This window comes from Oncorhynchus mykiss, chromosome 11 (assembly GCF_013265735.2).
Source record: "Oncorhynchus mykiss isolate Arlee chromosome 11, USDA_OmykA_1.1, whole genome shotgun sequence".
Lineage (NCBI taxonomy): Eukaryota > Metazoa > Chordata > Actinopteri > Salmoniformes > Salmonidae > Oncorhynchus > Oncorhynchus mykiss.
Genome location: NC_048575.1, coordinates 45,396,272 through 45,419,417, shown reverse-complemented (window position 1 = coordinate 45,419,417; position 23,146 = coordinate 45,396,272). Strand labels below are relative to the sequence as shown.

Below are 23,146 nucleotides of genomic sequence, written 5' to 3'. Positions count from 1 at the left end.
TCAGTCCCAGAGTCCGCTGAAATGCATCGCGCCACGGATTTCGTTTCAGGGCTGCTGAAGGATGTTCTTGCCTTAGATGAAAAGCCCCTGATTGATTGAGCCCACCGGTCGCTGCGCCCAAAGCCCCGGGATGGGGAGAGGCCCCGTGACATAATTCTTCGAGTGCACTTTTTTCATGAGAAGATGGAGATCCTCCTCTTTGTCATTCTGTCTTTTTAGTTTTTTTTTCTGTACTTTTTCCAAACATTTACCACCGTACATTATTACTCTGGGACAAGTTATTCTGGGGGTTTTGGGCGCTCATTGCTTTTCCATTCTATGCTCTAATGACAGGGTTGAATAACGGGAATGCCCAGAGGGGCCGAAATAATACGATCAAGTACATTTCTTGGAATACGAAATGGGTTAACAACCCGGTGAAGCGTAAGAGGGTGTTGACGCACTTAAAGGGTTTGAATGCAAATATTGCATTTCTACAAGAGACTCACTTGAGGACTGGTGAGCATTTTAGGATGCGTAAGGACTGAGTTGGTCAAGTGTTCCACTCAAACTTTCATAGTAAATCAAGAGGTGCTGCTATTCTGGTTGATAAAGCTACTCCCTTTGTAGCTTCTGAGGTTATTGCTGATCCTAAGGGACGATACGTCATAGTAACTGGTGAACTGTTTTCTACCCCTCTTGTTTTGGCTAGTGTTTATGCTCCCAATTGGGATGACACTAGTTTCATTTCTTCCTTTCTGTCTGCTATTCCCAATTTAGATTCTCATTTGTTGATTTTAGGGGGGGATTTCAACTGTAAAATGTCCCCAGTTCTGGACAAGTCCTCTCAAATAAATACAGGCCCATCTAAATGTGCCCTACTTATTCAATCCTTTCTTCAGAAATATGCTATGTTTGAGGCCTGGCGTTTCCTACATCCTACAGATAGACAGTATTCCTTTTATTCTCATGTTCATAAAACATACTCCCGGATTGATTACTTCTTTTTGGACAAAAAACTTCTGCCTAACCTTCGGCAGTGAACTTACGAGAGTATTGTTATCTCTGACCATTCACCATTAGTGCTTGAACTAGAGTTTCCCCAGCGACCCCCTAGGTGTTATCAATGGCGTCTCAACCCCATTTTACTCTCAGATAAGGAGTTTGTCAATTTAATTTCTTCTGAAATTACCTTATTCCTAGAAACTAATTCAACACCAGGTATGTCCTGCTCTACCATATGGGAGTCTCTCAAAGCATACCTACGTGGCCAAATTATTTCTTACACAGCCAACCAAAACAGAGTTCGCTCCCAGCGACTTCGGGACCTGAGCGAGTCCATAGCCACATTGGATGAGAAGTATGCTGCGGATCCTTCCTCTGATCTGCATAAAGAGCGCCAACTACTCCAATCTGAATTTGATGAGCTTTCTACCAGGCAAGCTGAACAGTTACTCTTGCGAGCTCGATACAAAGTCTATGAACAAGGCGACAAGGCCAGTAAACTCCTTGCACATCAGATCCGTAATTCTGAGGCCTCACGGCTAATCCCACAAATAAGGACCCGTCTGGTGCCACCACAGTTATACATAAAGAGATCAATGATCAATTTAAACAATTTTACTCTGCGCTATACACCTCTGAATCCCCTCAAGACCCTTTGCTGATTGACTCCTTCTTTAATGGCTTGAATATGCCTTCAATTGATACAGACTCCCATGACTGTCTAGAAGAAGAATTTACGCTTGAGGAGATTGTAACAGCAGTGTCCGCAATGAAAAGTGGTAAATCACCGGGTCCGGACGGTTTTCCAACCGAATTTTACAGGACGTTTTCTGGTCTGCTTTGCCCATTCTTGTCCCGACTATTTGCAGAGTGCCTCAATACTTCAAAGCTGCCGCCTAGTCTTTATCAGGCTTCAATTTCATTACTACTAAAGAAAAACAAAGACCCCCTGGAATGTGGATCCTATCGCCCAATCTCGCTTTTAAACTGTGATTACAAAATCCTAGCTAAGCTTTTAGCCATCCGTATGGAAGGCTTGCTGCACCAAGTAATACACTCTGACCAGACTGGCTTTGTGAGAAATAGGCATTTATTTTTCAATATTAGGCGCCTTATGAATATACTGTACTCCCCAGCGTCGGAGGACCCGGAGGTGGTGGTCTCACTTGATGCCGAAAAAGCGTTTGACCGCGTTGAGTGGGATTACCTAACAGCTGCCCTTTATAGATTTGGCTTTGGCCCCAAATTCATTGCGTGGATAAAGATTCTTTATTTTTCCCCCATGGCTTCGGTACGGACTAATAACTTGTCCTCTGACTATTTTCCCTTGCACCGCGGATCCAGACAGGGTTGCCCACTCTCCCCCTTGTTGTTTGCTTTGGCAATCGAGCCTCTCGCCATTGCACTACGCTCTAATGATGCCATTCAAGGCATAATCAGGGCGGGCTGGGAGCAGAAAGTCTCGCTATATGCTGACGACCTCCTTTTGTTTATCTCCAATCCCGATACCTCATTGCCACGTGCCCTATCTGTTCTTAAAAAGTTTGGATCAATCTCAGGGTACAAGCTGAATCTAGGCAAGAGCGAGCTTTTTCCGGTAAACAAGGCTGCTTTAAAGTGCTCTTTCACAAGTTCTCAGTTTAGGATTGTCCGGGATCAATTCACTTACTTGGGAGTAAAAGTGACAAGGAAATATTCAAATTTGTTTCAGGAAAACTTTGTTGCTCTAGCAGACAGATTGAAACAATCTTTTACTTTTTGGAATTCGCTACCCCTTTCTCTTATCGGAAGGGTTAATGTCATTAAAATGAATGTGTTGCCCAAATTTCTATATTTATTTCAATGTTTACCCATTTTTATTCCAAAATCTTTTTTTATTTCACTGGATCAAACATTCATGCATTTTATTTGGGATGGCAAGGTACCACGGATTGGTAGAAAACATTTACAGAAGCCTAGGTCATTGGGGGGTTTAGCTCTACCAAATTTTCAGACATACTACTGGGCTGCAAATTTTAGAGCCGTTCTGTACTGGCTGCAGACTGATCCTACTGGCCCTAGACCACTCTGGGTCCAGATGGAGTCTGAATCGTGTAAACCTGCAGCACTTTCCTCTGTGCTGTGCTCGTCTCTCCCAGTGTCCCTAGGCAAAAGGTGTGCCAACCCAATTGTAAAGCAGTCTCTTAAAATTTGGAATCAGTTCCGTTTAGCCTTTAGCCTCCGAGGCTTTTCTCTATCAGGCCCAATCAATCAGAACATTTTATTTCCTCCATCTTTGAATGATGGGGCTTTTGGCATTTGGCACTCACTAGGCCTTTCCTCGCTAGCCCAATTATTCTTTGATGGTACATTTGCCTCTTTTTCTCAGCTGCAGGAAAAGTTCAATCTCCCCCAATCCCACTTTTTCCGTTATCTCCAGACTAGAAACTTTGTCAGGGCTGGACTTTGTCACACCTGGATTTCCCAATAGGCCTGCGAATACAGCTATAGAGAGCATCTTGGAGCTGAACAAGCTTCCTAGGGGCACAATTTCAGATGTATATGCAATCATTCATGACTTACAGAACCCTTCTTTGGTGCCTTTAAAGACTCGATGGGAAAAGGATTTGGGGGAGGAATTTGGGGAAGACGCCTGGGAATCTGTGCTGCACAGGGTGCACTCGTCCTCTTTTAGCACTAGACACAGCCTCATTCAATTCAAGGTGGTTCACCGTATCCACTGGTCGGGGGCCAAACTTGGAAAAATATTCTCTGATTTTGATCCTACCTGTGTCAGATGTAAGGTGGAACCAGCCACACTGTTGCATATGTTTTGGGGCTGTCATAAACTGTCAGGTTTCTGGGAATTAATATTTAAATGTTTCTCTGATATATATGACACTGTTATAGATCCGTCTCCCCTTACAGCGCTTTTTGGAGTACTGCCCATGGGTACCCCCCTATCAAGAATCCAGTCGGACACTGTTACTTATACAACTCTTTTAGCTAGATGGCTAATACTACAGAACTGGAAGATGGCAGCTCCCCCATCTTATAAATATTGGGTGAGGGATGTGTGTTGTGCTTGTAAAGCAATTTCAAAAACTGTACTATTATTGTAGTCTACAGTATATCTGTAGAAAAACTATATTTTTGTCCCTTCCCCCAATGACAAACTGACAGTACTCTGTTATTGAGAATGTTTTATTCAATGTCCCTCTTATGGTGGAATTATCATCTAAATGAGTAACTATAATGAGTGATAAGATTAGTCTACAATCATAAGAAATTAAAAACGAAGTTTGTAAAGTGATAAATGTTAGTTCTTATAGTATACCTTTATTTTAAAATACTGTGATGAGACAACTTCACACATCTAAACACAATGTTTTTTTGTTTTATTCATTTTGAGACAAAAACAAAGAAAGTATACTGAATGTCAATCAGAAGATCTGATTATTAAGTGCTCATGTTGGATCTTTTACAACAACAGCTAACCATTATAAACACACTCATAATAATACCAACATTAAAATCTCACTTTAAGTGTGTTTCAGCCTAACTTAAACAGACCTCTCTACCTATCACCATATAAGTAATATTTTCACTCAACCTTTAAATGGAAAGACTAGCCGCATCATGACAAAAACAAACAGTAAATTAAACATAAATACAAAATGCATAGGAGACCACCCCATTCCCGGCAAACACACCACACAATGTTGTCTCAATATTGACTCCAAGTTGTGAGCCTCAATGTGCCATTTCTACTTTGTAACAACCCTTTGTCACTCTGACTTTTATAGGCACCACCAGATCTCGGTTCAAATACGATTTCAGGTATTTCAATTACTTTACAAAACAAGTATTTAGATATTACATGTATGTGTCTTACTTCACTTTTTAATCACACTATTTATTTTACCTTTATTTAACTAGGCAAGTCAGTTATTAAGAACAAATTCTTATTTTCAATGACAGCCCAGGAACTGCCATGTTCAGGGGCAGAACGCCAGATTTTTACCTTGTCAGCTCAGGGAGCTGATCTTCGATCTTGCAACCTTTGGGTTACTCGTCCAATGCTCTAACCCCTAGGCTACCTTACGTTGGTGTCTCATGAAAGATGGCAAGATGCCATGTTACATTTAAAAAACAGCAGGGTTTCAAAAAGCTTGTCGAACATTGAGCAGTGATCTGGTCTGAAGATACGCCCTTCAATGCTAAAATGCCGCTTCACAGCTGCGGAGGATGCTGGGACATGTAAGTACTCAGCAGCAACTCAGCTCAGTGTTGGGTGTGTGTGACTGTGTGTTTTCCAGAATTTCAGAGGATCAGTAGTTGGTGGAAGATATTGGGTGATTAGGTAATCCTCAATATCTTTGTTCTTTTTGATAACATTTCACCAGCCCCATCCCTCAGCAGTTTAAAACCTCTACAGGATAGGTGTCCCTAAACCGGAGTGGTTGTTGCTAATGTGTGCTAATGTGACTAGAATGACGTTGTATCCAACAGCCAACTTTCCTGGGACATAGACATGTCTTATATGGGGAGAAAGTTTAAATTCTTGTAAATCTAACTGCAGTGTCCAATTAACAATAGCTATTACAGTGAACAAATACCATGCTACCGTTTGAGGAGTACACAACAACAAAAACGTATCACGGCAACTGGTTTGATACATTCACCTCTGAAGGTAAATAATGTACTTACAATCAGTCATCTTGCTCTGATTTGTCATCCTGAGGGTCCCAGAGATAAAATGTAGCATTGTTTTGTTTGATAAAATCCATTTTTATATTCTCTGTAGTTATGTACTTGAAAATGTATCAACTGACCAATTTGCCATATTTGGGCAAACTCCTGGCAGACTTGATACAAAATAGTGTGCAGTAATGTAATTCTCCACTGGATCACTCTTAACCTTTGCACACACACTGCTTCCATCTGGTGGCAAAAATCTACAATCTCCTATATGAAAGTATGGCCTTTCTCTTGCATTTCAAAGATTAGCTACAGGCAGTTAGATTTGGGTGTCATTTTAGGCTAAAATTGAAAAAGAAGGTCTGATCCTTAAGTAAACAAAACAGTGTTGGGGTGATTGCCACTTTAAAGTCCCTTTGAGCAATTAATTGATCGATTTACTTATATTTTACTTATAACATATATTCATAGGATTGTAAATAAACATCTGGCTTTTGCTAAACATTTAGAGCAGAGTATTTGAAATATGTTTGGTGAAAATATATTTGAAAAGGGTTTCAAATAGTGTTCCAGAAAAGTATTTGAGAATACTTTCAAATACAATTTGATAGACTTTATTTGTTCAATTTTTTAAAATAAACATTCAAATACTCAAAGAAAAGTCATTGTTTTGGGCTGTATATTTAAAAATTCTCAAATACACAATAAAAAGCATTTTTAATAGCAGATACAAATGTATTTGAACCCGGGTCTGGAAACTACACAGATGTACAACTGTCTGCTGCCTCCAAGGTATCGAACACTATATCATATCACTGTAAATAATGAGAAAGACATACACTCATACTGTACCAGTGACACAATGTCATTCAACATCTGGGCAGATGAAAAGGCTGTTTTTTGCAGGGAATGAATTACCAGCAGTTGTTGTATTATGTCACAATGTTTTCGTATTTTTTTTAAACTTTGGTTGCCCATAGGGGAATCTCAATTGTTGGTACTCTGACTGAGTAAAGAACACAGTTTGCCTGACTTTATCAATCATCTCCTGTACACACACTGAAGATGACAGACTAGAAGGCTTCAGGAGTAAGCAAAATCCAGTATATTGAAAGGACTAATCTGAGTTGAGTCAAGATAGCATATCAGTGAATAGACTTGGTTCTCAGATGAGATTAATTTATAGGTTAGACCCTACTGTCTGAGGTTTCCACCAACAACTGGAAGGCTACACAGATCCAGGCCTCTGATTATAATTGGCACACCGCTGGCCCAGCCCTTTCACGTATTCTCTTCATTCTCTCTACTTTCATTGTAACAGGTCACACATGCATGTTGCTCAAAGCCACTCTTGTGGGATCATTGTATTTGTAAATGTTATGTAAAAGGCAAGGCTGCCTTTTGTGAAGTGATTGGGTTGGCTTTAAAACCCCTGTCTGACTGATATAATGCTTTGTCATGAATGTGTCTTACTGGGGCACTGGACTGACACATGATCTGTACAAGGTATGTCTAGGGGTCAAAAAGGAGCTAGGGGTAAACCACAAGATCATGTAACTGACTGAGGTTCAAACCTGTGTCTCTTGTGTGTCTCAAGACAGTGTTAACCTACTGAGCTAAAGTCTGAGCGTTCGCTCAGGGACCTATCACACGTATTCAGGTCTCAAGCAAGGTTCCTCATCTCGTGAGTGTGGTTCACTGAACCCCCTGCGTAACACTTAGGAGAACTCAGACTGCTGTCAGATGCAAAGTTAACTGTACATACAAGCAGCTGGGACAACCCAAATAAATTGTCGGAAACTCAATTCATTCAATTCAATTTCACTCAAGAGAATGAGAAAAATCCTAACATTTCATATTTCAAAATTCCACAGCGTTCCTTTTAAAAGCACAACAATACTGTGGTTCTGACATTGCCTGCATTATTTTTTTAAATAATTCTTAGAAACATGATCAGATCAGCAAGAAGCTGCAAAAGGTTACAAAACCTTGGAGGTTTCAACACAACACCACAAAATGGTCGACGTTTGGAGGGGATTAAGAATGTTTTTGGACAGGGGTTACAGTACGAGCAGATTAAGGTTCAGAGTCCTTATTCTAATTTTCGGCAGGTCGAGTGTCTTTAACAACGCCTAAGTCCATCCATCTACGGTTTCTCGTGCTATCGGTTCCCTCTCATTTGTTCTCCTCTGTCGTGGCTCTAATCTTCATCTCGGCGAATTTAAGGGAGTACTGCCAGCCCGTCCAGGAGGACCACTCGATGCCGTCGGCGTAGGAGGTGTGCGGCCCACGCAGGTACTGTCCATTCAGGTTGGACGTGTGGCAGTTGCGGTACCACCAGGCACCGTGGTAGAAGGAGGCACAGTTGTTCTCCGAGTGGTCGTTATCTTGGTCCTTGGTGGTGAATTTCATCCCGTTGTGTTTGAGCATTGAGTCACCTTACAAAGACAGACAGACGGGAGGAGGGGTGGGTGCAGAAACAGGGAGGAGAGAGAGAGAGCGAAATAGTTAGGGGAATGAGAGAGGTTGCCAGCATTTTAGCACTTTGACAGGATCATGATGACATGTATGGTGGTATATGTGTGAGAGGTTTAAAAAGAAAGACCATTACTGCTTGGTGAAATATAACATTATACTGAAATAAATGAAAACCACAGGGATGGGCAAGTAAATTACTTTGCTATTGTCAGGTTCTGTGTTAGTGAGTGAGAGAGAGAAATGTGTTGACATGTTAGCTCAGCTGAATCGAACACAGCTTGTTTCCAAAGCTAAGCAGAGTAGATAGAGGTTGATCTGGATGGTATACTTGTTCTCACTGAATGTTTATTACCCATTATATACCAGTATGAGTCAATGTTCAGGCAGGAATTGGTGGACTGTGGCTTCACATTCATTATAGCTCTTTATTTAGGTTGATGGCATGTCGTTGAAACAATGACGTTGATTCAAACATACCATTTTACTATCAACATTGAAACAAGGTTAAATAAAATATCTCTAATCAAATATGAAATTCTACATAAATTCAACCACACAATATGTAATCACTATAGGATAAAAATATTAGTAAAATGTCTATGTGGAACTTTCAACATATATATATATAGTTCTGATGAATATGTTGAAATTAGATTGATGTAACAACCTGTTAGTCAAGTTAAGTCAATGTATTTAAGTTGAAGTTTTACCCTAATTTCAATGTTTACAATGTTGGTTGAAATGAGATGAAAACAGTGCTGGCTGATGACGTTTTTCAAATCCAATCTAATTTCCACTTTGATTCCACGTCACAATACATTGACAAATTACATTAAAACAACATTTATACAACCAGTGTGTGCCCAGTAGGTGTGGGTGGGTATGGGTGGTGTTTGTGTGTATCTGTGCATATGTGTGTGTGTGTACAGATCAGAGGAAGACTGGTGGAGAGGCTGTAGGCTGTGGTGGTGGCCTTATTAAACCCTATGATGTATGTCTCAGGGATGTAATGCAGCAGCCAGTGGTGCATTAATCAAATCCCCTCTGTGCAGCACCACGCTCTACTCTGAAGGTGCTAATTCTACTGTGGCTGGACCAGGCAGCTCTTAGCGACAGCTGCTTATTGCCCACATAGCACTAACTCAATTTTTTTGTAAGGATATCCTCTCAGATTTTGCTTCCATATCATGCCTCGTAATCATGGGCTGATGGTAAGGAGAAAAATCTCCCCCTAACTATCACATTATGCAGATTACAGATCCTGTTATATATTTCAATTTCCCACCAAGTGCCTCAGACTATAGACTTATTTAACCCTTGTTTTACTGGGTGAGTTGACTGAGAACACGAAGTTACACTGTAGTTTAAGAGGTTAGATCGGGAATTTAGCCAGGACACAGGGTGAAAGGGAAATTTCAAAAATGTTCTACTAAATATTCATAAACTCCTGCACCACTCCAACATCTACATACAGTAGGTGAAAATGACACTTTTCTATGTTTTGTAGTAAAAAAAAGATACAGGAAGATAAGTGATTCCAATGACATCATTTGTGTGCATCATGTGATTTTAACCAATTATGAGTAGGCATTTCCTACTAATTTGTTGACGATGTCATAGAGGAAGAAAGACAAGTGTTTCCTATCTTTTTTTTAACAAAAAAAACATAGAAACGGCCATTTTCACCCATGTTCATGTTGGGGTGGTGCTTGACATTATGAATATGAAGTTGAACATTTTTGAAATGTCAGTTTACTCCCCGACTCATACAGCAATGAAATGGAGTTATTACAGAGCACATTTGTTTTGTTTGTGCAGATGATGAAAGAGCATGGTGATAATAATAGTAAAACCATGCAATGCACAAAGGGAAGAGTCAGTTTATTAGGGCAGTGTAGGACGAGTCTGCCTCTCTTCCTATGGAAAAAGTACCCCGGTGTATTGTATGCCCCACCTATTGTACATCTATTCTATTCTGACTCTAACCGCTTCAACACGCTCGTGGATTACCGCTAATAAAGGTTGGCAACCTTTTAAATATAGAATAACTGTAAACATAGTGGCAGGATATGATAATGACACACTGCATGGATGATTAAACCTCTTAAACTCCTTAAGATGCCGTGTAAATGGATGCCTACTGTACCATTATAACAAATGTAATGCAATGTAATGTAATGTTGGACACATTTTAATCAAACATCCTGGGAGAAACCTACAATGAGAGCAGCGAAAGTATTTAAACATGCCCCAGAACTCATAATCAGATTCACAATGAATACATTAAAAACATCAGACGGAAATGATGTGTTCCACCACAAGCATTGTAATAAAACATATTCAACACTCCTGTGGCCCTAGTACTGATATGGTTAAAACACTTTGGTTAGGTAACAAACTGTCATTAAAGAGTTTCTTTCAAGTTCTGAGAGTAAGCACTTAAGTGTGAACAGCTAGTGTGCCTCATCAACACAGGTAATTGCACGTTCGCCCTATTTCTCTGCCGGTAGAGTACTCATTTCATGTTTATATATAATATATAATTCTGTAGTATATAACCATAATTTTGTTGTTTAGGATAATGGTTAAATAATCTTTGCAAGGATTGAAGATGAATTATCAAAGACTAAAAGGCAGCGACAGTTTTCTGTGTGAACGGATGCAGAACAAACGGGGGGAAAGAAATACAAGTCATGTCTTAGTCAATCTGTGAACATATCTGTTATCATTGGTTTTGACTGTCACATCTCAAACTGTTCCTCCCAAATGTCACTTAACTGAAACCAAATATATGAAGAACAAATCATTTAAATCCAGGTATTGAAAGCACACTCAGGACTGTGCTGAAGTCAAAACAGTGCTGCTGCAGAGTAACATTTTATTAAGGTCCAATGCTGCCGTTTTCTAAAATATCAATATCAAAACATTTCTGGGTAACAATTAAGTACATTACTGTGATTGTTTTCAATTAAAATGGTAAAAAAACAAAAAAAACACTACATGTACAAAAGTCTGTGGACACCCCTTCAAATGAGTGGATTCGGTTGTTTCAGCCACACCCGTTGCTGACAGGTGTATAACATTGAGCCATGCGCAGCCATGCAATCTCACAGCCATGCAATCTCCATAGACAAACATTGGCAGTAGAATGGCTTTACTGAAGAGCTAGAGCTGCCCTGGTCAACTGTAAGTGCTATTATTTTGAAGTGGAAACATCTAGGAGAAACAACGGCTCAGCCACACAAGCTCACAAAACTGGACTGCCGAGCGCTGAAGTGCATAGTGTGGAAATATCACTACCGAGTTCCAAACTGCCACTGGAAGCAATGTCCACACAATAACTGTTTGTCGGGAGCTTCATTAAATGGGTTTCCATGGCCGAGCAGCCGCACACAAGCCTAAGATCACCATGCGCAATGCCAAGTGTCGGCTGGAGTGGTGTAAAGCTTGCCGTCATTGGACTCTGGAGCAGTGGAAACGTGCTCTCTGGAGTGATGAATCACACTTCACCATCTGGCATTCCGATGGACGAATCTGGTTTTTGGTGGGTGCCAGGAGAACCCTACCTGTCCGAATGCATATTGCCAACTGTAAAATTTGGTTGGGAGGAGGAATAATAGTCTGTTTTTCATGGTTCGGGGTAGGCCCCTTAGTTCCAGTGAAGGGACATGTTAATGCTACAGTATACAATGACATTCTTGACGATTCTGTTCTTCCAACTTTGTGGCAACAGTTTGGGGAAGGCCCTTTCCTGTTTCAGTATGACAATGCCCCCATGCACAAAGCGAGGTCCATACAAAAAGGTTTGTCAAGATCGATTTGGAAGAACTTGATTGACCTGCACAGAGCCATGACCTCAACCCCATCGAATACCTTTGGGATGAATTGGAACGCCGACTGTGAGACAGGCCTAATCGGCCAACATCACTGCCCAACCTCACTAATGCTCTTGTGGCTGAATGGAAGCAATTCCCTGCAGCAATGTTCCAAAAAAAAAAAGCCTTCCCAGAAGAGTGGAGGCTGTTATAGCAGTAAAGCAGTAATGCCCATGATTTTGGAATGAGATGTTCGACGAGCAGGTGTCCACATACTTTTGGTAATGTAGTGAAGCTTCTTAGCAACTTCTCAAGCAATAATTTTAGCTAGAACTGCCTGGGAGTGGGGAGGAGAAAATTGAAAACTAGTTATTTTTGGCAGAGAGGTTTGAAACTCTCTTTCTTTCTTATTGGTATATTAAGTAATTTACTGCCTGGTGAGGCAGGCCAAAACTCTATCCCAACAAAAAAAGTATTTTCAAACAGCTCTTACACTAAAAGGGCATTGTCACCATTTTCACAATTTGACAGTATTATTCCAAGCTCATAGGATGGAAATATAAACTGAGTGTACAAACATTAAGCACACCTTCCTAATATTGAGTTGCTCCCCCCACTTTTGCCCTGAAAATTAATTGGGGCATGGACTCTAAGGTGTCGAAAGCGTTCCACAGGGATGCTGGCCCATGTTGACTCCAATGCTTTTCACAGTTGGGTAAACTGGGTGGATGTCCTTTGGGTGGTGGAACATTATTGATACACATGGGGAACTGTTGTGCATGAAAAACACAGCAGAGTTGCAGTTCTTGACACAAACCGTTGCACCTATGCTGTACCCCTTTCAAAGGCACTTAAGAATTTTGTCTTGCCCATTCACAGTCTGAATGGCACACATACACAATCCATGTCTCAATTGTCTCAAGGCTTAAAATCATTCTCTAACCTCTCCTCCACTTCATCTATACTGATTGAAGTGGATTTAACAAGTGACATCAATAAGGGATCATAGCTTTCACCTGTATTAACATGGTCAGTCTATGTCATGGAAAGAGTAGGTGTCATTAATGTTTTGTACACTCAGTGTATATAAAACACAGGCAAATCACAATTTTGACTGCACTGGGCCTTTAAACAAACTTCTTTTCTTTTTTTTTTTTTTTAATCCCGGAGCCTCAATTCGTCTGAACAAAAACAACAAGAGAGGATGAAAAGTCAACTTTAATTGATAAGATTGGGAATCAATGTTGCATGAATCCCTGGCAGCAGACGTTTAAAGACAACCTCACTAATTAAATCAAGTGGAAGCCGACTGTTTGTTTATGTCAGGCCGTAATAACCTAATGGCCTGCTTTTTTTGCCGTGGCCACAGAGGCATCCTACAGCTTCATCATCCCTGCCCTTTCCAGCAGCCCTGGAAGGTCATGATGTTGTCCAGCTGGGCCCAACCATGAGTGAGGGGCTGAGGAAGGGGGAACCTGAGAGTAACGGAGTGGAGGGACCCAATTAATGTCCAAAAGAGCCCTCCGCGACAGAAGAGCTGAACCGTGGAGAATCACACACACATTGCCTGGATGCTGCTGCTCATGATCTACAGCTGATGTAGAACAAACAACAGCCAGAGAAAGACTCTCATACTGGTGAACAGATGTCTGAATTGGATTTTCCTGATATTGGATGTTAATAAATTGTATTTCTTCCCTGAGAGGGGGGCATTGACCAATAGGAAGATCAGTACAATTTATAAATGCTTTAAGGGGCATTTATGAAGTCTATGAAACAAATGTGTATGAGCCATAATAAATGGCTACAGTACAGTTGGATATTGCAGTACCTGCAGTGCCTGAGTAATCAGCAATAGTCAGCGGGTATCCATCGTCATCCGGGTCAACGGAGAACAGTCCCACTCCAAAGGCTCCATACTGGGCGAAGGCTGTGCTGTTCTCAAAGTCCTCCAGGTCAATGCGCAGCTCGTAGTTGGCTTGGGTGGTCAGGGCATGCATCCTCTTCAAACCTGAGTTTGAAGACAGAGGAGAGGCTAGTCATGATCTGAATTGAACAGCTGTGATTAACACTAGAACCGATAAAGTTCATGTATTTAAAAACATTATTACTCTGTCCTTTTTGAAATCATGCCCTGTCCGTTCTTGACTTTCCGTCAATACATCTATTTAACACGCTGTCGGTGTATCTTAATATTACAAACAAAACTGGAGTTATAACCAGTTTTAGGAGGGCACGTCATTTTTGAATGGTTTTCCCCATTGCCTATCCTTCTCCTGACAGTTGAATGTGCAGTGCCCAGCTGATAATCATCCCGATAATTGCCTCGAAACTGAACCTAAACTATATCGAAACTAATTCCACACATATCACAACAGATAAAATAAATGAAGTATGATGGGGAGGGAGAAAGAGGGTGAATTGGTGAGTTAATGAGCGAGGGGAAGCTAACGATGCATGATAATGTAATTTACCAATTGAAGAACAGGGTGGGCCATTCCCTTGTATTGATCTGTTCTAATTATAATCTCCAAATGGTAGGTACTCTATCAGTCCTCCGAATCCAAACAGTCTTATCCGTCTGATCTGGCCTACTTGGAGTGGGCTACACTGTGAGAGCGGGCGTAATTGTACATGCTGAACGACTTTCAATATCTGGGAAAGGATCCAAGTCGAGCAGCAGTTGAGCAAGTGTTGGAGAATGTAGTGATGAGGCTTGTGGAACCTTATGATGGCAAAGGGTGAAATGTCACCATGGACAATTTCTTCACTTCACTGTCATTGGCGAACAAGTTGCTTGCAAATAACAAGCCTAGTCGGCACCATGAACAAAGTGAGTCGCTCCCTCCCTCCCTCCCTCTGCGCAAAATAAGCCACCTGCACAGCTGTTGTACTCCACAAAGGTGCTGTTGAACGACAAGACAACAATAGAGAGAGAACTGTAGATTTACGCAGTACAACCAAGCAAAGGTATATCAAAGTGTGTCAAGCAAGTGAAAGTTACGAAGATTTGTGTCAACTGTTAGGATAAGGGATAACAGCTAAATTAAATCCAACTGATGCCATTGTGTGAAGATGAACACGATGTAGGCACGAGCTGACAATAATTGCCTATATTCCTATATTAATGCCATTATTGCTTTTGTGACGATTTTTGCTATTTATCAAGGACACTTTGTGCTTATATTACTGTTTAGGCTACTGATGTTTTCATAATTTGACCGCACATCTTGCTGATCGTGCGTCTTGCTGGCTGTGCGTCTTGGTGGTTGGGGTACTTATTTTATTTTGTTATTATAAAAAGAAGCCGTTACTGTGTTCCAACACATATGCTTTCTGTTTCATAGTTGTAACAAAGGCACTCCACGAATAAAACTGATTGAACACTTGAATTGAGGTGTTTCTTGTGTTTCTTTGTTTTTAGTATACCCTACAGTAACATAAAAACGAATGAAAATGCTATTGTTATTTGAAATAAAAAAACAATGGTATTCTAATGTTACCCAAGGCCTACATAAACACAACCAAATAATTATTTTTGCTAAAGCATATGTGAAATGTATTAATTACACTGTTAGAATTTTCAATTATTGTCAGCTCATGCTTACATTGTGTTCATCTTCATGCAATGGTAGAACTAGGTTTGGAAAAATGAAGCACTTACATAACTTTCCATCATTGAACCATTACAAGGCACAGTAACCAACTTTTTGGGTGTTTTGGACTAAACTTTCATAGAGTTAACCATTAGTTTGCTAAATTGTCCCCCTGGGATCCCAGTCTTGCTGTCAGCCATCGTGGGCAGCGATAGTTGAAGACAAGGCATCTGACAGCCAGAGGCAAGGGTGCTGTAGAGGGGCAACGCACTCTTGGATCAATAGCTCCAGGGGGACCTTATTCCAAGCAGAAAAGAGAGATGAGGCTTTACACCACCATCCCCCCCTCTTTCTCTGCAAGTGCTGTATATGGGTTCTTGGTAAGGAACTACTGTGCTCTGCCTCATATGAATTCTCTTTGTAGGCCATAGACTGGTGTATGTGCTGTACCACCAGGACAGAAAATCAATAGGCCGAGAGTTTTTGCCGCTGCTAAGCCAAGCATGCTGCCTTTCTACAACTGTTGTCGACAGTTGTGGAATACCTCGTATGGTTCCTAAAAGTGAATCTCCCACTGCAGGTGGCCACATTAGTTTTTACTGACTGCTTCTTGCTGTTTGAAATGCTTAGCAGATGCTATAGGATCATTAGACAGACAGCCAGTGAGGATAACATTTAGGAGAAAGTCACGATTAACATTAATCACAGAATTACCGATAATGCTCTGTATTTACACTGTCCTTGCTGTGCTATGGTATGATGGTCTCACATTTTTTTTGGAAATAGCTAATGTTTTCACACAGACTTCTTGGAACACATTGCTAGCACAGTGATTGACCAATTCACTTCAGGGCTGCTGGAGGAGTGTCTAAATCGATTTTAGATTAAGTTAAACTCCAAAAGGTTCAGCACTCGAGAATGACCTTAATACAACAGTGTGACTGGGCATGGAGAACAACACCAAGTAATCGCGCTACACCCTAACCTGCCCCCCTCCTGGTGCAGAGAGACACAGTTCAAACAGCGGGTTCCGCTTGATAGGCTCCTCCCAGCAGCCGGCACATCGCCATAGTACATAATCAGGCATAAACAGTGTTGTTTAATGGATACATTTTTACAGCAAATAGATGGGCTATTTACACTGGAAGGTCGTCATTACAGTCTCGACAATGGCACCCACAGATACAACGGTGTGCCCACTCGTACACCTGTATCGATAGAATGAGATATACTATACAGTACCAGTCAAAAGTTTGGACAAGGGTTTTTCTTCCTTTTTACTATTTTCTACATTGAAGGAACCAAAAAAGTGTTATACATATCAAAATATATTTTAGATTCTTCCAAGTAGCCACAGGGGCTGGGCGATATGGCCAAAATATCATATCATGGTTTTTCTTTTCTTTTTTACGGTATTTGATGTTTTTGATTAATAAAAGTTCTACATTTGCTTTATGAGTAGTGCGTGACCCTAAGGTGGCAACACATATATTCAAAATTATTTCAATGGGTCTTTCTCCATTTGGACTGTTTTATACTGTTCAATTCAACTTTAACCTAAAATAATTTTCTGCATTTCCATCAATTTCTGCATTTCTTGCACTCATTTGAGATCATTTCCACGATATGGGCAAAAATACCAAGCCTTATTTTTAACCAAATGTTGCAATTGTGATTTAGATCAAAACACTTGGGTGAACTTTTGGAATCATGGAAATGGAAAGGAACCAAAGTGATGTTCTGTGTTTCCCAGGGGACCCTATAAGCTTTGGCTACACTAAATCTTTATTCATGTAGCCAACATATTCATGCTTCACCTATTCCTCTTTGATTTAGAAGATACTGTTGCACCATCACACCTCCTCTTCCATGCTTCATGGTGGTAACCACATGTGGAGATCATCCGTTTACCTATGTGTCTCTCAAAGAGACGGCGGTTGGAAACATTATCTCAAATTTAGACTCATCAGACCAATGTCCATTGCTCTTGTTTCTTGGCCCAAGCAAGTCAATTCTTCGTATTGGTGTTCTTTGTCACATGCGCCGAATACAACAGGTGTTGAAATGATTACTTACAAGCCCTTAACCAACAATGCAGTTCAAGAAAGAGTTAAGAAAATATTTACCAAATAAACTAAAGTAAAAATTAATAAAAAGTAACACAATAAAATAAAAAATAATGGGGCTATATACAGGAGGTACCGCTACAGAGTCGATGTGCGGGGCTACAGGTTAGTCGAGATAATTTGCAGGTAGGGGTAAAGGGACAATGCATAGATAATAAACAGCGAGTGGCAGCAGTGTAATAAACTAATGGGGAGGGGGGGAATGTAAATAGTACGGGTGGCCATTTGATTAATTGTTCAGCAGTCTTATGGCTTGGGGGTAGAAGCTATTGAGGAGACTTTTGGTCCTAGACTAGGCGCTCCGAGTACCGCTTGCTGTGCGCTCCGGTACTGCTTGGATGACTGGAGTCTTTGACAATATTTTGGGTTTCCCTTTAACACGACCTAGTTTATAAGTCCTGGATGGCAGGAAGCTTGGCCCCAGTGATGTACTGGGCCGTACGCACTACCCTCTGTAGAGCCTTACGGTCAGATGCTGAGCAGTTGCCATACCAGGCGGTGATGCAACCGGTCATTATGCTCTCGATGGTACAGCGGTATAACTTTTTGAGGATCTTGGGACCCATACCAACTCTTTTCAGTCTTCTGAGGGGGAAAAGGTTTTGTTGTGCCTTCTTCACGACTGTCTTGGTGTGTTTGGACCATGCTAGTTTGTTGGTGATGTGGACACCAAAGAAATTGAAACTCTCGACCCGCTCAACTGCAGCCTTGTCAATGTTAATGGTGGCCTGTTCGGCCCGCCTTTTCCTGTAGTTCACGATCAGCTCCTTTGTCTTCCACACATTGAAGGAGAGGTTGTTGTCCTGGCACCACACTGCCAGTTCTCTGACCTCTCCATAGGTTGTCTCATTGTTGTCGGTGATCAGGCCAACCACTTTTGTGTCGTCGGCAAACCTAATGATGGTGTTGGAGTCGTGTTTGGCCATGCAGTTGTAGGTGAACAGGGAGTACAAGAGGGGACTTAGCACACACCCCTGAGGGGCCCCAGTGTTGAGGATGAGTGTGGCAGGTGTGTTGTTGCCCAACCTTACCACCTGGGTGTGGCCCGTCAGGAAGTCCAGGATCCAGTTGCAGAGGGAGGTGTTTAGTCCCAGGGTTCTACGTTTAGAGATGAGCTTTGTGGGCACTATGGTGTTGAACGCTGAGCAGTAGTCAATGAACAGTATTCTCACGTAGATATTCCTTTTGTCCGGGTGGGAAAGGGCAGTGTGGAGTGTGATTGAGATTGCGTCATCTGTGGATCTGTTGGGGCAGTATGCAAATTGGAGTGGGTCTAGGATATCCGAGATTATGCTAATGGTGGCCTGCTTGAAACATGTAGGTATTACAGACTCGGTCAAGGAGAGGTTGAAAAGGTCAGTGAAGACACTTGCCAGTTGGTCCACTCATGCATTGAGTACACGTCCTGCTAATCTGTCTGGCCGCACGGCTTTGTGAATGTTGACCTGTTTAAAGGTCTTCCTCACATCTGCTACCGAGAGCGTTATTGCACAGTCGTCCGGAACAGCTTGTTCTCTCATGCATGCTTCAGTGTTGCTTGCCTTGAAGCGAGCATAAAAGTCATGGTTCGTCTGAGGGGGTAGCGGGATTTCTTATAAGCATCCAGATTAGTCTCCTGCTCCTTGAAAGTGGCAGCTCCAGCCTTTAGCTCGATGCGGATGTTGCCTGTAAACCATGGCTTCTGGTTGGGATATGTACGTACGGTCACTGTGGGGACGACGTTGTCGACGCACTTATTGATGAAGCCAATGACTGAGGTGGTATACTCCTCTATGCCTGCTTGTAAGCAGGAATCAGGAGGATACAATTATGGTCAGATTTTCCAAATGGATAGTGAGGGAGAGCTTTGTTTGCATCTCTGTGTGTGGTGCAAAGGTGGTCTAGATTTTTTTCCCTTCGGTTGCACATGTGACATGCTGGTAGAAATGAGGTAAAACACATTTAAGTTTGCCTGCATTAAAGTCCACAGTCAGTAAAGTCAGATTGACCAGCACAGTTTAAACACACTCAAGGCAGTCAAAGAATCAAGTAAAAACAGCCAAAACATTATTTTGTCTTGTCAGACCTTTCAGAAAGAAGAAATACAAGAACATTTGATTTCAAAAACTCTATATTTAAGAACATTTTGTTAGAAATGTTTCCTTTCTCACAAACAAGCATTTTCTGTTTGGAGCTTATTTTTGAGTGTCTGTGTCAGAGAAGCACGGAGAAGGAGAAGCTTGGGAAAGCTCCTTTTCACTCAAACATAATAATAAAAGTGCAACCAGAACGAGTCAGAACAAAATACATCAAATACACTTGTTAATTTTGGACCTGTGCAAATATCTATACACATTAAAGCCTCCGGGTCAAAATGACCCATAACATTATGTTTGTATACAAAATCTACACACACATACCACAACACATCAGTGTTCCCACATTTTGAAGTTAGGTGTCATGACCCTAAATGAGGAAAAGTCACTTAAGTTCATAGAGAAATGTGACTGACAAGTGTATAAAATCGAGCACAGAGCCATGCAAATTCCATAGACAAACATTGGTAGTAGAATGGCCTGTACTGAAGAGCTCAGTGAGTTTCAACGTGGCACCGTCATAGGGTGGCACCTTTCCAACGAGTCAGTTTGTCAAATTTCTGCCCTGCTACAGTATAGCTGCCCCGGTCAACTGTAAGTGCTGTTATTGTGAAGTGGAAGCGTCTAGGAGCAACAACGACTCAGCCGAGAAGTGGTAGGCCACACAAGCTCACAGAACGGAACTGCCGAGTGCTGAAGCTCATAGCGTGTAAAAATTGTCTGTCTTTCGCGGTTGCAGCACTAACTACCGAGTTCCATACTGCCTCTGGAAGCAACGTCAGTACAATAACTGTTCGCCGGGAGCTTCATGAAATGGGTTTCCATGGCCGGGCAGCTGCACACAAGCTTAAGTTCACCATACGCAATGCCAAGTGTTGGCTGGAATGGTGTAAAGACCGGCGCCATTCGACTCTGGAGCAATGGAATTGCATTCTCTAGAGTGATGAATCACGCTTCACCATCTGGCAGTCCGACGGATGAATCTGGGTTTGTCATATACCAGGAGATTGCTACCTGTCCCACCGCATAGTGCCAACTGAAAGGTTTGGTGGAGGAGAAATAAGGTTCTGGGGCTGTTTTTCATGGTTTGGGCTAGGCCCCTTAGTTCCAGTGATGAGAAATCTTAATGCTTCAGCGTAAAATTGCATTCTAGATGATTTTGTGCTTCCAACTTTGTGGCAACAGTTTGGGGAAGGCCCTTTCTTGTTTCAGCATGACCATGCCCCCTTGCACAAAGCGAGGTCCATAAAGAAATGTTTTTTCGAGATCGGTGTGGAAGAACTTGACTGGCCTGCACAGAGCCCTGACCTCAACCCCATCGAACACCTTTGGGATGAATTGGAACACCTACTGGAAGCCAGGTCTAATCCAACATCAGTGCCCAACCTCACTAATGCTCTTGTGGCTGAATGGAAGCAAGTTCACACAGCCATGTTCCAACATCTAGTGGAAAACATTCCCAGAAGAGTAGAGGCAGCAAAGGGTGGACCAACTCCATATCAGTGCTCATGATTCTGGAATAAGATGTTCGATGAGCAGGTGTCCACATACTTTTGGTTATGTATATGAGTTACTTTTACGACTCTCAACTATGGGACCCACCCACAAGCTGGAGCTGTACATGTTATCATGGCATCATCCCTAATATGAAATCCTATGTACTAGTTTTGCCCCTGAAAGAATAATGTGACGACCCTCCCACTCTGTCTGACGTATTCTCTCTTTGTTCTTGTTTCCTTATTAGGATGCCGGTGGGCGGAGCTGGGAGGGGCATCAGCTACATGGGAAACACCTGGCCCAGGTGTGTCCCAGGATAAATAGACCTCTTCCACATTCATGGAAGAGACTCTCTCCATGCAGACACCTTTCTAGATTTTGTTGTGTTTCTTGGTGGCCTTTTTGTTGTTTGCTTTGGCACCTTTCAACACCCTGCATTATCACATTCATGCATGCAAAACACTCACTTACACTACTGATTACTGATTACACACACACCATTGTATATTTTCCTTAGTTGCTTTATTTAATAAATATATATTTTGTTACTCCTTACCTCCACGTTGTCTCCCTTTTGTTACGGGCTTTGAGCCGGTTCGTGACAATATGGACTAGAGCGGCTATTCCCAAACTGGGGCAATCCTGTCGGGGGTACGCCAAATAAAAAGGTAATTCAGATTTTCAAACAGTCCATTTCGATTTTCCAACGGGGCTATACCTTTGGGTGATGTTTTTTTTCTCGCCTGTGTAGCCGGCTATTTGAGTTTTTGGAGCGAGCATTAAGATGACTATCGAGTAGTAAGACATGTATAAAAGCAATAGATACCATTAATAAGAAGGGGCTAGAAGAGTCTTATATGGTGAGCTACCAAGTGGCTAGGACAGGCAAGCCCCATACTATTGTGGAGGACTTAATTCTTCCTGCAGCCGCGGATATGGCTTTGTCAATGTTGGGGTACAAGACCAGAAAAACTATACAGACAATGCCTTCATCAAACAACACTGTTTCACAACACATCAGTGACATGGCAGGAGATGTTTTGAAACAATTACTGCTTCGCATACAAGCCAGTGAATTCTATGCATTACAGCTCGACGAGTCAAAAGATGTGGCGGGCCTGGCACAGCTCCTGTTATATGTCCGTTACTTTTATGGGGGGGTCAATTAAGGAAGACATCCTCTTCTGCAAATGATTGGAAACCACGACAACAGGAGAGGATATTTTTTTAAGTACTGGACAGCTTTGTGACATCAAATGGACTTTGGTGGTCAAGATGTGTTGGTATCTGTACTGATGGCGCAAAAGCCATGACAGGGAGACATAGTGGAGTGGAACACGAGTGCAAGCAGTTGCTTCTGACGCCACTTGGGTATACGGAAGCATCCACTGAGAGGCTCTTGCTGCCAACGGAAAGCTTGACAGCTTGAAAGACGTTTTGCACACTCAGTGAAAATGGTTTAACTTTGTTAAAGCAAGGCCCCTGAACTCTTGTGTATTTTCTGCATTTTGCAATGCTATGGGCAGCAACCATGTAACACTTTTTACAACATACTAGAAGTGTGCTTGTTATCAAGGGGCAAAGTATTGACACGTTTTTTTTAATTGAGAGACGAGCTTAAAGTTCTCTTTACTGGCCGTAATTTTCACTTGTCTGACAGTTTGCATGATGTCGAGTTTCTCACATGACTATCTGGGTGATGTTTTTTCTCGCCTAAATGATCGTAACCTAGGATTATAGGGACTCTCCGCAACTATATTCAATGTGCGGGACAAAATTGAGGCTATGATTAGGAAGTTGGAGCTCTTCTCTGTCTACATTAACAAGTTATTTCCATCATTGTGTGATTTTTTGTTTGCAAATGAACTCAAGTTTACGGACAATGTCAACTGTGA

The 23,146-nt window shown here is 41.7% G+C and overlaps 1 protein-coding gene across 4 annotated transcripts in view; it reads right to left on the bottom strand.

Moving 5' to 3' along the window:
- Window positions 1–6,364: 6,364 nt before the first annotated feature.
- The window catches only part of LOC110535735 (fibrinogen C domain-containing protein 1), a 223,208-nt gene continuing 206,426 nt past the window's right edge, over window positions 6,365–23,146 (bottom strand). For 3 of the 4 annotated variants that reach the window (XM_036935522.1, XM_021620949.2, XM_021620948.2), the window contains exons 7-8: window positions 13,789–13,968; window positions 6,365–8,102 (exon numbers count right to left, since the gene is read on the bottom strand). In XM_036935522.1, the coding sequence (XP_036791417.1) occupies window positions 7,840–8,102; window positions 13,789–13,968 (443 nt within the window). In that variant the 3' untranslated portion in view covers window positions 6,365–7,839. Of the gene's footprint in view, window positions 8,103–13,052; window positions 13,433–13,788; window positions 13,969–23,146 lie in introns of those variants that run through there. The other variant, XM_036935523.1, reaches the window with a different exon arrangement.